This window comes from Sus scrofa, chromosome 11 (genome assembly GCF_054392235.1).
Source record: "Sus scrofa isolate SSC_HxYL_T2T_F1_AM1 chromosome 11, Sscrofa_HxYL_maternal_Yorkshire_Landrace_v2.0, whole genome shotgun sequence".
Taxonomy (NCBI): Eukaryota; Metazoa; Chordata; class Mammalia; order Artiodactyla; family Suidae; genus Sus; species Sus scrofa.
In genome coordinates this window covers 33369698-33384577 of record NC_139393.1, presented here as the reverse complement: position 1 = coordinate 33384577, position 14880 = coordinate 33369698, and the positions used below count along the sequence as shown (strand labels likewise).

Below are 14880 nucleotides of genomic sequence, written 5' to 3'. Positions count from 1 at the left end.
CTTTCACAAATACATTAACAGATAATCTACCATATGGTCTGTGTCGGTGTACGTTTTTACTTTCGGGAGATGGTTTCATATCTCTCATGCCTCCAGCTCTACATCCTCACTTTTAGCTGATTATATTGCCGATTCTATCACTGAGACTGTCATGTAATCAGAATAGAATTGCCATACCTCACTTCCTAATCACCACATCTAACAGTCTGCCTGAATCTGCCCCCCTTGGATTCTGCTTTTACCCATCTCAGACTGATCCACTTTCCCTGCAATTGTATAAGGTCAGTCCTTCCTTTTGTGTACTAGGTCACATCCTTTGTTACCTACTCAAGGGTTTTTTTGTTCACTTGTTTTCCTGCATCTATACCTACCTCTTGAACTATCAACTTCTTCCTCTTTGCTTGGTTATTCCCTTCAGCACACAGATATGGTTTCTCCCCCCATCCGCCCAAAACACACCACAGCTTCCCTAGCTGCTGCCCTGGTGCTTTGCTCCCATTTACAGAATCTTCTCAAAAGAGTGGTCCATTCTACTTGCTTTCCTGCCAGTCTACCACTTAAGCTGCTCTTGTCAAGGTCACGGTGATCAGTAGATGGTGTCACCATTCATTTAGTTGTTGACACCAAAAACTGTGGTATCATCTTTGAATTTTCTCTTTCACACCTCAACCCTCACATGCAAACTGTAAGTCTCATCTGATCTACCTCTGTATTGAGAAAGTCTCATGCTGTCCATCACTGGCATCGTATGCTAGGCTGTTGTCAACTCTTGACCAGACAATGCAGAAGCCTCCTAATTGGTTTCCTTGTTTTATGTTTTTGCCACTTATATTCTGTTGCCACACAGTAGTTAGAATAATCTTTAAGTATTTTTTATTGGATCTTATAATTTCTATGCTTGTCACCCTCAAATATTTTCCCATCCACTCGGAATAAAACCTAAAGTACTTAGCATGGTTAATAAGACCCTTTCAGGAGCCAGCAACCTTTTTCTTAAATGGCCAGATCTTGAACATCTTGGGTTTGGGTGTTACATATGGACTCAGTTCCTTCTGCTGCTGTTTCTTTCTCTTCTACCTTTGTTATCTCCTCTTCTTTTTTTCATAAACTTTTAAAAATCCCAAAATCCTTAGTTCAAGTCATACAAAAACATTTGGTGACTGGGCTGTAGTTTGTGAGTCTCCTGCCTCCAGGATTAGGTGTCTGCCTGTTTTTTCTATCCTTGTCATCTATGATTCTTTGTCACACTCACTGGGATTTAGATGCATCTCCTTGCTGTCCTTTGAGTATGCCAGGTTCATTCCAGCCTTAGGGCTTTGTATTTGCTCTTCTGTTTGCTTGAAATACTCTACTCCCAGAATACCCATATGCCCTCCTTTTCTTCATTCTGATCTCTCCTCACATTGTATTTTCTTAGAGAGGAAAATGTCACTTGCTCAGACTTATGATGCTCAAATAGCTGCTTCACTGTTCTCTTTCTTCCATCTTCCCTATTTAAGTAGGGAAGGAGCTGTCTTTGACTTTTATTTCACCCCTATGTCCACATCATATAAACAATGTCTGGCATGTAATAGGTACGCAGTATATACTTTAAGTACTAAATGGTAATTAAAGCTATTTTGATATAGAATACTGAGTCTTTTGAAAAAGGAATCCATAGATGGGGGCCGCAGTTTGTGTGGCTCATGAAAGGCCTGTCCTGGGAAGTTAGTTTTAGGCCAGATCTAACTGATGCATGGGAGAAGCCTATGTAAGGATGTAGTTCTGATTGTGAGGGTTTGGGTAAGAGGGGAGAGTGTTAAGGCAGGAATCTCATTCAAACATGCAGAGACCTTTAGGCAGGAAATTGTTCAAACTGGAAAAAACATGTATGGTTGAAATAAAGAATTATTATTATTTTTTTTTTTTTGCCAGTGAGTTTAGTCTGTTTTCCTAGTGTTTATTGGGAAAGTCTACTTGTTGACAGATTTAAAGTGTTGTCCACATTTATTCCCATTCTCTTACCAAATACACTGATAATCAACGGTTATGCTTCTGTGTCTTGAACCAGAATGGCTCAACAGAACAGATTGACAAGTTGGCCTTGGTCTTTCTATAACAAGGACCATGCATTATGTGCTATTTTTTGGTTTGGCTTTAACTCAGCATAGTGTTTTGGATTCATGTATCTTACTGCATAATATTCCATTTTATGGCCATTTCTCAGGACTTGTTGATGTTCCCAATCCTTGGCTTTTATAAATAAAGCTATTATGAACATCATACAGATTTTTTTTTTTTCTCTCCTGTTTAACACCTAGTTGTGTACTTGATGAGTCCTATGGTCAGTGTATATTTAACTTTGGAAGAAGCCTCTAAACTCTTTCCTAAAGTGGTGGCACCATTTTACATTTCTGCTAGTTGTGTAGGTGAGTCCCCAGGGATTCATACCCTTACCACTTGAGGAGGTTTTTAGTATTATTTAATTTTTGGTTTTATTTTGCATTTCCCTGATGCCAGATGATCACAAACATCATTTCATATGATTATTGGCCATTCATATATCTCCTTTTGTGAAGTCTCTGATCCATGTTTTTAGTTGGACTGTTTATGACTATTGAATTGGAAGATTTCCTTAACTGTTCTTTTTTTTTTTTTTTTTTTTTGGCGAGACAGAGATATCACAGGTAAGGAATATGAAAGAAAGGCAGAGGAGGAAGCCAATTTTTTTTTATTTTTATTTTTATTTTTTTTGCCATTTCTTGGGCCGCTCCCACCGCATATGGAGGTTCCCAGGCTAGGGGTCGAATCGGAGCTGTAGCCACTGGCCTATGCCAGAGCCACGGCAATGCCAGATCCTTAACCCACTGAGCAAGGCCAGGGATGGAACCCGCAACCTCATGGTTCCTAGTCAGATTCGTTAACCACTGAGCCACAACGGGAACTCCCTCCTTAACTGTTCTGAATAGGAATCCTTTAAGAGACATATATATCATTGGGAGAGGCAGTCTACCATGGGCCCTGTGTACTCTTTCTGGCTGTGCCAAGAATGCAAAGGCTGATTGTTTATTACCCAGGCCATTTCTCAGGATTGCTTTTACAGAGAACCTTAAAACCTTAGGGATGAAGTTATGTCTCTATGGATAATGAGCTGGCTCATTACTGTTCACTGTAAGAGTGGTGATTCCCCCAGGGTCTGTTCCTCCCCTGCAATACCATCTGCTGCAGGTGTAGGCATCCCTTATCCATCAGGGATCCCCATGTCATCCCTGTGGCACTTGATGGGTTAGGGGACCAACTTATATGTAGTGGAATCCTTTTGTCTCCAGTTCAGGAGTCTTATATTTTCTGTCAGAATCCATGAAATAGTAACAAGTTAAATAGCTTGCGTTTAGCGTAAAATCTCAGACTCAGTTCTTGACATGCATTGCGATTTATTCTCTTAGTCTATGGCTTACATTTCATTTTCTTAATGAAACTATCTTAATAAAAGAGTCTTTTGAAAAGTAGAAGGTTTATTTACATTTTGATGAAATCCAATTTTATAGTTAGTGCATTTTGTATGCTAAGAAATCTTTGTCTTCTCCAAAGTAGTGAAGATTTTCATTTATGTTTTCTTCTAGATATTTTATGGATTTAGCTTTTATATTTAGGTCTGGAATTTAGGTTCACATTCTTTCATGTGGATGCTCAGTTATTCTAACACCAGTCGTTGGAGAGATTCTTCTTACCCCATTAAATTGCATTTTGACACCTTTGTCAAAAATTATTGACCGCATAGATTCAAGTATGTTTTTGGACTCTGTTCTGTTCTGTTAATGCTTATACCATTTCTACTATGCTTATTGTAGCTTTTCAGGAAACTTTGAAATCAGATAAAGTCCTCTACATCTCCATAGTAGTTTTAGAAACTGCTCCTCAATTTCTTCAGAAGAGCTTTCTGGGACATTATGGTGATTATATTAAATCTATAGATTATTTTTTAAAAGATGTGTTTCTTAATGGATTTCTTGCTAGTGAGTCATCCAGTCCATGAACGGGGTATAACATCTTCATTAATTTAGGTCGTCTTTCTCTCCACAATGCTTTATAGTTTTCAGTGCATAGATATTTCCCTTTTTGTGTAAAAAAAAAAAAAATTCCTAATGATTTTGTATTTTTTGATGCTATTAGAAATGATATATTAAAAAGTTTTATTTTCCAGTTGCTGGTAGTATTTAGAAATAAAAGTTATTTTTGTATGTCGAGCTTTTATTTTGTGCTCAATTCATGTAGATAATCATCTCATTTGATAGTTCTCTTTCTTCCTTCTTCCCTTCTAATCTATGTGTCTGTTGTTGTTGCCTTACTGCACCAGCTAAGACCTCCATTGCAATACTGAATAGGAATGGCTTCTCTCATTCCCAGTTTTAGGACAGACATGTTCATTTGCCAACATGGAAGTTGTAGTAGCTGAAAGACCTTATGAATGTGTGCATTCTGCTCATTAAGTGCCCCATTTTGAGTCATTAAAGCAAAATAAAGTGTCATTAAGGCTTTTGGATGCCTGAACTCATCTTTCTAGGAGTTTTACTGTAAGGATCCCCTAGATGTGGAGTTAGCTCCCGTTATATGGAATGGCATCTTTTAGTTCAATTTAGTTTACCTATAACTGTAGTCAGAGGGTGGGAGAGTAGAGCTCCATTGTTTTAAAGAAATTAAGTCCTTAATTTTGTAATCAAAGTCCCTAGGTAATATTGAAAACTTACAAGTTTAAATATATCACAATAAGCACATAATTAAAACATATTAAGTAGCTATCAGAAGAAACAGTATAAAATGCTTGTTTTTGTGAGATAGGGCTAAGGGTGGGCAGGTGGCTTTTAATTTATTTTTTAAATCTCTTAATACCACTTTTAATCCAAATAAACTTATTGCTTGTTAGTCCTATATTTTAAAAGTGTTTACTTTAAATATTGGGGCTTACCCAAATATCGTTGAAGGAAACAATTCATCCATTCTGTTTTGGTTTATTTTGGTTCTAACAAAGTTGCAATTATTTCAATAATAAATCCAAAAAGGACTACAAAAGATCATCTAGCTGAACTTCCATTGATATGTATTTAGATAAAAATATTGACCTGACAGCCTGTCGGAAACTTGAAAACTTTATAATACCGAGAAAATATAAGCAAACTACATACCCAGTAATGATGGTCTATGTTAGGTAAATAATGGTATGTTAATAGTCCATAGTCAGAAAAAAGTCATTTTCTTCAATATCGATATTGGAAAATGTTCATTGAATATTAGTCAATGATAAAAGTCTATAGAACAATATGTATTATATAGTATTTTTGTAAGTAAAGTATATGTTTTAAGTATGAAAGTACATATAGTATTATGTATATTTATATATGAGAAACAATATTTAAAACAGAAATATCAGCTTACTAGTCATTTGAGCACTTTTCTGTTTCAAAGGCAGACATTTTCTGTGTCAAACAAGCGATACTTTGGTAATTTAAAGGAAAAAGATGATAAATGATATGTTGGTAGAAGTTGAATATATTCTTTTTTTTGGTCTTTTTTTTGCCATTTCTTGGGCTGCTCTCGCGGCATATGGAGGTTCCCAGGCCAGGGGTCCAATCAGAGCCATAGCCGCTGGCCTAAGCCACAGCCACAGCAACTCGGGATCCGAGCTGCGTCTGCAACCAACACCACAGCTCATGGCAACGCCGGATCCTTGACCCACTGAGCAAGGCCAGGGATCGAACCCGCAACCTCATGATTCCTAGTCGGATTCGTTAACCACTAAGTCACGACGGGAACTCCGAATATATTCTTTTTACAGAGAGAAAACATAGTCACTAATAAAAAAGTTGTGCTCTCGCCATTTCATTTTCCCTTTCAACTTTATTTTACCATTTTATTCAGTTGAGATTTTGCCCTGAGTTTTTCTTTAGTAAATTACAACTTGCTATTGATGAAAATCCCATTTCCTAGGGCTAATTTGTTTTGCATTATTGGCGATGTTCCTAGTACAACATTGTAGCAAAGTAATAAAAAGTATTGAAAAAAAATACACCTAATTTCCTGCCATCCTAACGAATCCTTTTTTGAACACGTACAGTTCTTTTTTCCTTCCCCTGGGATTTGTAATCTGTCATTTAAATCAATGTAATGCTGGAGTTTATTGTTAGTTGGGCATCCTTATCATTTCCCATCTGGACTAGGTACATGCTGTCTTAGCAGTCCTTTCTGCTCCTGATACTTCTGCTCTCCAAGTAAAAAGCAAAGTTTTTGGTGGCCTCTAAGGCTTGCATTTCCCTCCATCACAGCCTTTTCTAGATATCTGCATGGTTAGAGCTCTCACCTCCTTCAGACCTTTATTCTACCACTTAAGTTTGAAGCCTTTGGATTCTTCTCGGTGACACTTGCTTTGACGACTCTCTTTGAAATTGCATGCCATCTCCTGTGCTGCTTATTCCCTCTCCTTGCTTTCATTTTTCTTTCTAGCACTTTACTCTGTCTACAGTAGATATGTATTTTGTTTTCCCTTTATTGTCTGTCTGTCTTTATTCTTTCCTGTGGAGAATAAAGTTCTGTGCAGGAAGGGGTTTTTGTCTCTCTCTCTCTTTTTTTTTTTTTTGGTCTTTTTGCCATTTCTTGGGCTGCTGTCACGGCACATGGAGGTTCCCAGGCCAGGGGTCCAGTTGGAGCCATAGCCGCTGGCCTACGCCAGAGCCACAGCAATGCGGAATCTGAGCTGCGTCTGCAACCTACACCACAGCTCACTGGCAACACCGGATCCTTAACCCACTGAGCAAAGCCAGGGATCAAACCTGCAACCTCATGGTTCCTAGTCAGATTCATCAACCCCTGAGCCATGATGGAACTCCGGGATTTTTGTCTCTTGTTTACTGCTCTGTTTGCAGCGCTTAGAACAGTGACTGGCACTTAGTAGAGAGTTAATGTTTGTTGAGTAATGAGTGAACTCCAGCTTTTCTCATCCGTATTTCATAATGTTGCCAGCGTGATCTTTGCAAACTCCCCAGAAAGGCTAATTGTACGATGGTGCTCTACCACTCCCTGACCTGGCTCTATTTCAATTATATGTGCTTTTTGTTTTTTTTTCCTGCGTGTACCTTTGTATGTAATGTTTTAATCAGAAAGGTATTCTTATCTAAGTCTTTGGCTCCCTGACTCTTACTTACCTTCCTGTTATGCAGTCTTCCCCTGTCTGCTCCGCCAAGTTGGGTGTTCCTTCTTTGGGTTCCTGGGTTCCATGTTGCAGAAATTAGATTGCACTGAAAAGTACGATTTCCTTGCTTGCGTTTCTTGTTCCAGACTTAGTTTTTGATAAGCTCTGTGTCTATAATGCCTAGAACTATGTGCTTAATGGCATTTGAATGAATTAATGATTTACAGCCTTTTATGTGTTGCTTTTAATATCAATTTTAATGGGGTCATCCTTGAATTGAGTTTTGATTTATCTTGCATGTGCTGAAAACACACTGGTATACTTTAGGATATGTCCCACAATATACACTTAATTTTTTTCTGTGATCGTTTGGATTTGACAAAGCAATTTTAATTTGCCAACCTTTTGATGTTATGTTGCTATCCTTTGTGGATACCATGGATTATGAATTTATAAATTTATGGGCATAAGGAAATCATCCTCTCAAAATAACACTACCCAGAGTAGTTGTGTGCTGCTGTTAATATGAAATGTAGAAGCAATGTAGTTGTTACTATTTGAATGGATAATCATCACACAGCATGAAATAAAATTTTTTGGCTTATTTGACAGGGAAGTCTCAAGAGTAGTCGACAGATCCCACCCCAGGAATTCATCCATGACCTGAAAATGGGGTCTTCAGACGAGCGGCTTGTCGGGTGCTTGGAGTCCCTCCGTGTGTCCTTGACAAGCAATCCTGTGAGGTAATTCATTTGTCTGGACATGAGAGCATATTACTGAATGAAACATACCATGATCTGTCATTCCTGTGTAATCCTCATGGTGCCTGTGAATCAATAGCTGGTCTGTACCTCAACAACTTCTCCAGGTAAAAATTGGACATATAATATTTATATGCATGAGGAAGTATGGTCTCGGTAGTACTTTGTATTTGTTACTGAGTGATATATAGGACCTTATAAAAAGTCTTTTTTCTTCTTAGAATTTTTAAAAACTTAAGGTGTTTTTCTAAAGAGAACAATCATATTCAGAAACTATCAATTTACTGTAGCTGAATTTCACTCTGAATTTTGGCATTTTATATATACTGCCTGATTCCCATTTGAGATAGCAAGAAATGCCATTAATTCATTTTTTCCTTTCTTTAGAAATGGTATCTTTATAGGAATCCATAGGTTAGTGTTGTTTTATTCAGCAAATAAAACTATAGGATGCCCTGTAAAATCTGGATTTTAGACCTACTTATACTAAAAATTATTTATTTATTTATTTATTTATTTATTTTTCAGAAACCGAAATTTAACTGGATGTCCTGTATCTAGCAACACGATCATAGGTGTCTTGATACATCATTTTTTAGACTTTTAAGTTTAGTATATTCTTGAAAAATTTTAGGTAGGAGTTGTTATAAAATGTCTGAATAGTCATGGAATTAGAATTTCAGAGCTTCAAGAGTCTAAAGTAGATCAGTTTTGATTTCTTACTCTATAATAAATGAATGCTTATTTTTCCATAAATGTATATTCTGGACTTTTCTATATATACATGTTTATGTGTTCATATATATGTGTATGTGTGTACATGTATGCATATATGTATGTATCAAATAGAGACAAAGAGCTAGAGGATCAGAATGACAGGCTATGATTGGAGGTTAATGATATATAAAATAATCTTTTTGATATTCTGATTAGTACTTTTTTGGATGTTTCTGAAGTTTGGCTACAGTATGAAAAAAATCCTTGACAGTGTAAGTCTTTCAAATAAAAAACCCTACTGCTGAGAGACATGAAAGTGAGTGAGGTTTAACTAGGGAGTGTGAAGAGTGAAAAAAGTCTTTATTATTTCATTTTTATATTTATTTTTCCCTATTTTCCCAGTGTCAGTCTGTTCTCTAGACAGTAAATTAATGGTGGGCACAAGACCCAGGACTTCATGTGTCTCATTTACCTCTCTTTACCAGGCTCAGTGTTTTTAGCGCATAGAAGGTGCTCTGTGAAGATTTGTTGATTGAAACAGCTTTATCTTTCTTCAGTCTCAGCTTGGCTATTGCTGGAAACAAAGTTGAATTAGGAATTTATATATTTGATAGGTATAGTCATACATGAAAAGTTCTGGTTTCCAACTTAATCTCTACCTGTTAAATGTTTTCATTTGAAAAATGATTATTGAGCCCTTGATATTTTCCAAGTACTGTCTTAGATGTGGGGCCTGAGTATATAGCAAAGCAGATCCAGGCCCTGTTCCTGTGGATTTTAAGTGTAGGAAGTGGGTATTTAAGGGTCGACTGGGGATATATAGTTATTTTTCGGTTTATCTGGCAGCCTCTGGGCACTGGAGATATCATGGATTGTCAATGTAATTATAAGTAAACCTTCTGTTTCCTTTTCTTCTACTTCATATTTTAAGTGGATGAATTCAATAGTGAAAGAAAAACTGTGACAGGATTTTATATATGAATTCGTATGTATTATAATGAATACCACTATTTATTGTGATTTACCTAAAAACACTAGGAAATAATGCTATAAGTTTCTTTCATTATTTTCATTTAAAAATAAACAAAAATTTGTGGAATTATTTCCCGAAGAATGACCAGTTCTAGAATATGTTATCAGGTATCCCTAAGTACTGCGTTTTCTATGAGATAGGCTTTTTAATTGAAAAGAAACCTTATCACTGGAGAATTTTTCTGAAATCATGTTACTTTATATAAATATAAGGTTGAAAAGATACTTCAGAATATTTCTGTGCCCAGTGCTCCAATTAGAGGAGTGATTTAGCTGAACATTGAAAACTGGAAGTTATTTCTATGATCGAGTGTTTGAACTTTGCCGTTAGTTATGATGTATCTGATGATAAAGTCAGTTTTTCATATTTTCTGTTTTTATGTACAGTATGTAACTAAATTTCAAGAGAGAAGGAATTGTATCTTTTTGTAAGCTTTTCAGATTATTGTTAGATCTGTAGTATTACTGACAAAATCAAAGTTAAATTCTCTGTGAATATAATTGAAAAGGAAACAAGTGAACCAATTGATGGTTCTCCAGTGCCAGTTGGGGATCAGGATTTATTTAAGTCAAAAATCAAGGAAAAAGTAGGAGCGCCACTATCCTGTCCCTGATATGCAATATTTTAGGGCTATGCATCAAGCTCTGAAACTGCCCAGAAATTATGAGACATGTCAACCTTTGACTATCTGGATAGAGAATATGTGAAAACTAGTGCTTTAAATATCAGCTTATTTGTCTTACTTTATTAGAGTTAATTTGAAGAGCACATAGTTTTTCTGTTTGAAATTTTATTGATTATTCAGTATTCTTGGGGATAGTTTTTTTGGAACGTGAGGGAAAAGACGAACTTCTTCAAATTATCAAATATAACTTTTAGTGGATCTCAACACAGCAATTATGTTTGAGCTTTCAAGTATATGGTATGGAGAAGTAAAAAGGTAGACAGTAATATCATTATGATTAATATCAAGCGTATTAGTTCATACCCATCTTTGCATGTAGCAAATTAGTTACAGAATGCATTTTCATTTGCTCAATTTGATGTGGCTGTCAAGGACAAGATTTCTGTCTCAGAAAAACCATCTTATTAAATCTGTGTGTTTTGTGATTCTAGCATTATTTTCCTTTACTCATGGTTAACATATGTATTGTGAAGTTTACAAGAAATATTTTGCAAGCTATCATTTTGTTAGAAGATTTCTAAGGAGATTTTGGAACTAGATTTAAGTTAATAACCATAACTTCGAGAAAATCACTTTAGAAAATTTTGTAGAGTAAGATATGTTTACTGCAAAGCAAGTAAGCGGCGTGTGTGTCATTATTCCATTTAATCAGTGCCATGCTTGGAATATAGTTTTTCTCTGTTTCTGGACTTGAAACACAAAGCTGGTTGAAGAGCTTAACTTTGGAGTCGCTGAATGTTTTGTGCTGTGAAGACAGAAAAGCTTGTGATAAGCGGTTAGATTGTTGTGTTCCTTGGTGTCTACCTGAGCTGAAGAAAAAAAAAAAAGATCAAATTTTTTTTTTTTTTTTTTTTTTTTTTGCTTTTTAGGGCTGTACGCGTGGCATATGGAAGTTCCCAGGCTAGGGGTTGAATCGGAACTACAGCTGCTGGCCTACACCACAGCCACAGCAATGCAGGATCCGAGCCATGTCTGTAGCCTTCACCACAGCTCACGGCTACACCAGATCCTTAACCCACTGAGTGGGGCCAGGGATCAGACCTGCAAACTCATGGTTCCTAGTCAGATTCATTTCCGCTGTGCCACAACAGGAACTCTCAACACCAGATTTTGAAGTTACTAATAGTTTGACTTATTTAAAAAATTCTTTTTATAAAATGTTAAACATATAAAAAATGCTGTTTATTATTACTTGCCTGCTAATGAGGCTAAGGTGTAGAATATTGCTTGTAACTGAAGCTTCCTTTTCTTCCCACTTAATTCAATGTCCTCTTCTTTCACTGTCCCATAGTAACCACTATCTTGAATTTTGCATCCATCATTCTTTCTCTTTACATTGCAGATTGCCATTTGTTTATTCCTAATATGTTATCTGGTTTTTATAACTTTTTGAACATTATATAAATGGCATCTTCTGTATATTCTTTGAAGACTTGCATTTTCCTCTCAATACTGCATACTGAGAGCCTTGAAGCAGGCTTTCCTCTCTAAATTCCTCATTCTTTCTGTTTTTAAATTTTGCTTTTAAGGAAACTATACTTTCCTGTCACCTCAGATGCAACTTTAAAATCATGTTTCAGTGCCTGTTGGTTGGAGAGTAGTTATGGATATCCAGTTTAATACCAGAAAAAAAAGCATTGAATAAGAAATTTTAAATTATAAAGGCTTTTACATTCTTATGCCAAAAATCCAAATTTATTGAAATTGTAACCAGAAAAGTCGATATCTTTGTCTTTTTTGTCACATGGTTGTTAGACCTGCTGCTCACTGGTGAACTGTTAAGAGTATCTCATGTGACTTTGTTCTACATTTTTAATACATAGTATTATATGTTATTTTGTTTTTTTAAAAAACTGTTGCTTGCATTTTTAATTTTTATTTTTTAAAGATGAATCCTAGAAGTTGCAGTTTTATGGACCTGCAGGATATTAATTAGCTTTATATTTAGATTAGTGTTCTTATTCTGCTGTTCTTTCTTTATGTCGCTATATATCTTTGTATGCTTTTCCAATTCTTTTTGAACCAGCCTCACCATCTTGCTTCTTCTCCCATTAATGTGGTAAATGTCTGACACTACTGACTTTTACTTGGTTGAGCAATGTTTTTATCTCTTTGCAAATTATGCATTGGTGTTACAGATTTGTGGATGTGTTAATATGCCTCAGAAAAATTTGAGAAATTTTTGGAGAGAATGAACTGGCAAGAATCTGGTTTTCCTACATCTTCTCTCCCCGCTAAGGTTGATGAAGGGAATCTGATAAAGATGAATCAAGCCTCTCAAAATGCAGTATTGAGAGGAAAATGCAAGTCTTCAAAGAATATACAGAAGATGATGCTATTGATATAATGTTCAAAAAGATATAAAGACTAGATAACATATTGGGAATAAATATATGGTAATCTGTAATGAAAAGAAAAATTGAATCTTGAGTGAGAAAGACTTGCTGTCCCTCCTTCATCATCATTGCCAATCTCCCTGGGCCTTCATCCTTCTGCCTGCCTGCAGAATTCCTCCTCTTAATCCATGGATTCTACCAATGGTGTGGGGTGAGGGGGTGCAGGCTCTTCAGAGCACTCAGTCCAAGATATCTGCAAGTCAAACCTTTCTCTTCTTTTTTTTTTAATTAAAAAAAGATTTTTTTTTTTTAAGGCCACACCTGTAGCGTAAGGAAGTTCCTAGTCTAGGAGTTGACTCAGAGCTGTAGCTGCAGGCCTACGCCACAGCAACAATGGATCCAAGCCACATCTGTGAGCGGTATTGGAGCTTACATCAATGTCAGATCCTTAACCCACTGAACAAGGCCTGGGATCGAACCCCATCCTCATGGACACTATATTAGGTTCTTAACTCACTGAGCCACAACAGGAATTCCAAACCTTTCTCTTCTTAAAGCTTTCCTTGGTCTTACCAAAGATGCTTGCTTGCTTGCTTGCTTGCTTTTCTTTCTTTCTTTCTTCCTTTCTTTCTTTCTTTCTTTCTTTCTTTCTTTCTTTCTTTCTTTCTTTCTTTCTTTCTTTCTTTCTTTCTTTCTTTCCTCTCTCTCTCTCTCTCTTTCTTTCTTTCTTTCTTTCTCAAATGAATTTATCACATCTGTAGTTATATAATGATCATAACAATCCAATTTTATAGGATTTCCACCCCATAACCCAAGCACATGCCCCCACCCACAAACTGTCTCCTCTGTAGACCGTAAGTTTTCAATGTCTGTGAGTCAGCATCTGTTCTGCAAAGAAGTTCAGTCTGTCCTTTTTTCAAATTCCACATGTCAGTGAAAGCATTTGATGTTGGTGTCTCATTGTCTACTGACTTCACTTAGCATGATAATTTATAGGTCCATCCATGTTGCTAAGAATGCCGGTATTTCGTTCCTTTTAATGGCTGAGTAATATTCCACTGTGTATATGTACCACATCTTCTTGATCCACTCCTCTGTCGATGGACATTTAGGTTGTTTCCATGTCTTGGCTATTGCAAATAGTGCTGCAATGAACATTGGAGTACATGTGTCTTTGTGAGTCATGGTTTTCTCTGGATAGATGCCCAGGAGCGGGATTGCTGGATGAAATGGGAGTTCTATTTTTAGTTTTCTGAGGAATCTCCATACTGCTTTCCACAGTGGTTGCACAAATTTACAATCCCACCAGCAGTGTAATAGGGTTTCTTTTTCTCCACACCCTCTCTAGCACTTAGTGTTTGTAGACTTTTGGATGATGGCCATTCTGGCTGGTGTAAGGTGGTACCTCATTAGTGGTTTTGATTTGCATTTCTCCAGTAATGAGTAATGTTGAACATCTTTTCATGTGTTTTTTGGCCATCTGTATGTCTTCTTTGGAGAATTGTATGTCTCCAAAGGTCTTCTGCCCATTTTTGGATGGGGTTGTTTGTTTTTTTGGTATGGAGCTGCAGAAGGTGTTTATAAATTTTGGAGATTAATCCCTTGTCAGTTGGTTCATTTGCAAAGATTTTTCTCCCATTCTGTGGGTTGTCTTTTTGTGTTGTTTAGGGTTTCCTTTGCTGTTCAGAAACTTTTGAGTTTGATTAGGTCCCATTTGTTTATTTTTGTTTTTACCATCATTACTCTAAGAGGTGTATCTGAGAAGATGTTGCTGTTGTTTATGTCAGAGAGTGTTTGGCCTATGTTTTCCTCTAGGAGTTTGATAGTGTCTGGTCTTATATCTAGGTCTTTAATCCATTTGGAGTTTATTTTTGTGTATGGTGTTAGGGAGTGTTCTAATTTCATTCTTTTCCATGTGGCTGTCTAGTTTTCCCAGCACTACTTGTTGAACAAGCTGTCCCTTTTCCATTGTATAGTCTTGCTTCCTTTGTCATAGATTAGTTGGCTGTAAGTGCATGGGTTGAATTCTGGGCTTTCTATCCTGTTCCACTGATCTGTATTTCTGTCTTTGTGCCAGTACCATATGGTTTTGATGATTGTTGCTTTGTAGTATAGTCTGAAGTCCAGGAGCCTGATTCCTCCAGCTCCATTTTTCTTTTTCAGCATGTTCAAGTTCTGTGAGAAAT

The 14880-nt window shown here is 36.5% G+C and overlaps 1 protein-coding gene across 2 annotated transcripts in view; it reads left to right on the top strand.

The window, feature by feature from the left end:
* DIAPH3 (diaphanous related formin 3) overlaps positions 1-14880 on the top strand; it is a 501230-nt gene that overhangs the window by 106958 nt on the left and 379392 nt on the right. For both annotated transcript variants that reach the window (XM_084982461.1, XM_084982460.1), the window contains one exon: positions 7775-7905. In XM_084982461.1, coding sequence (XP_084838587.1) covers positions 7775-7905 — 131 coding nt within the window. The remainder of the gene's footprint in view (positions 1-7774; positions 7906-14880) is intronic.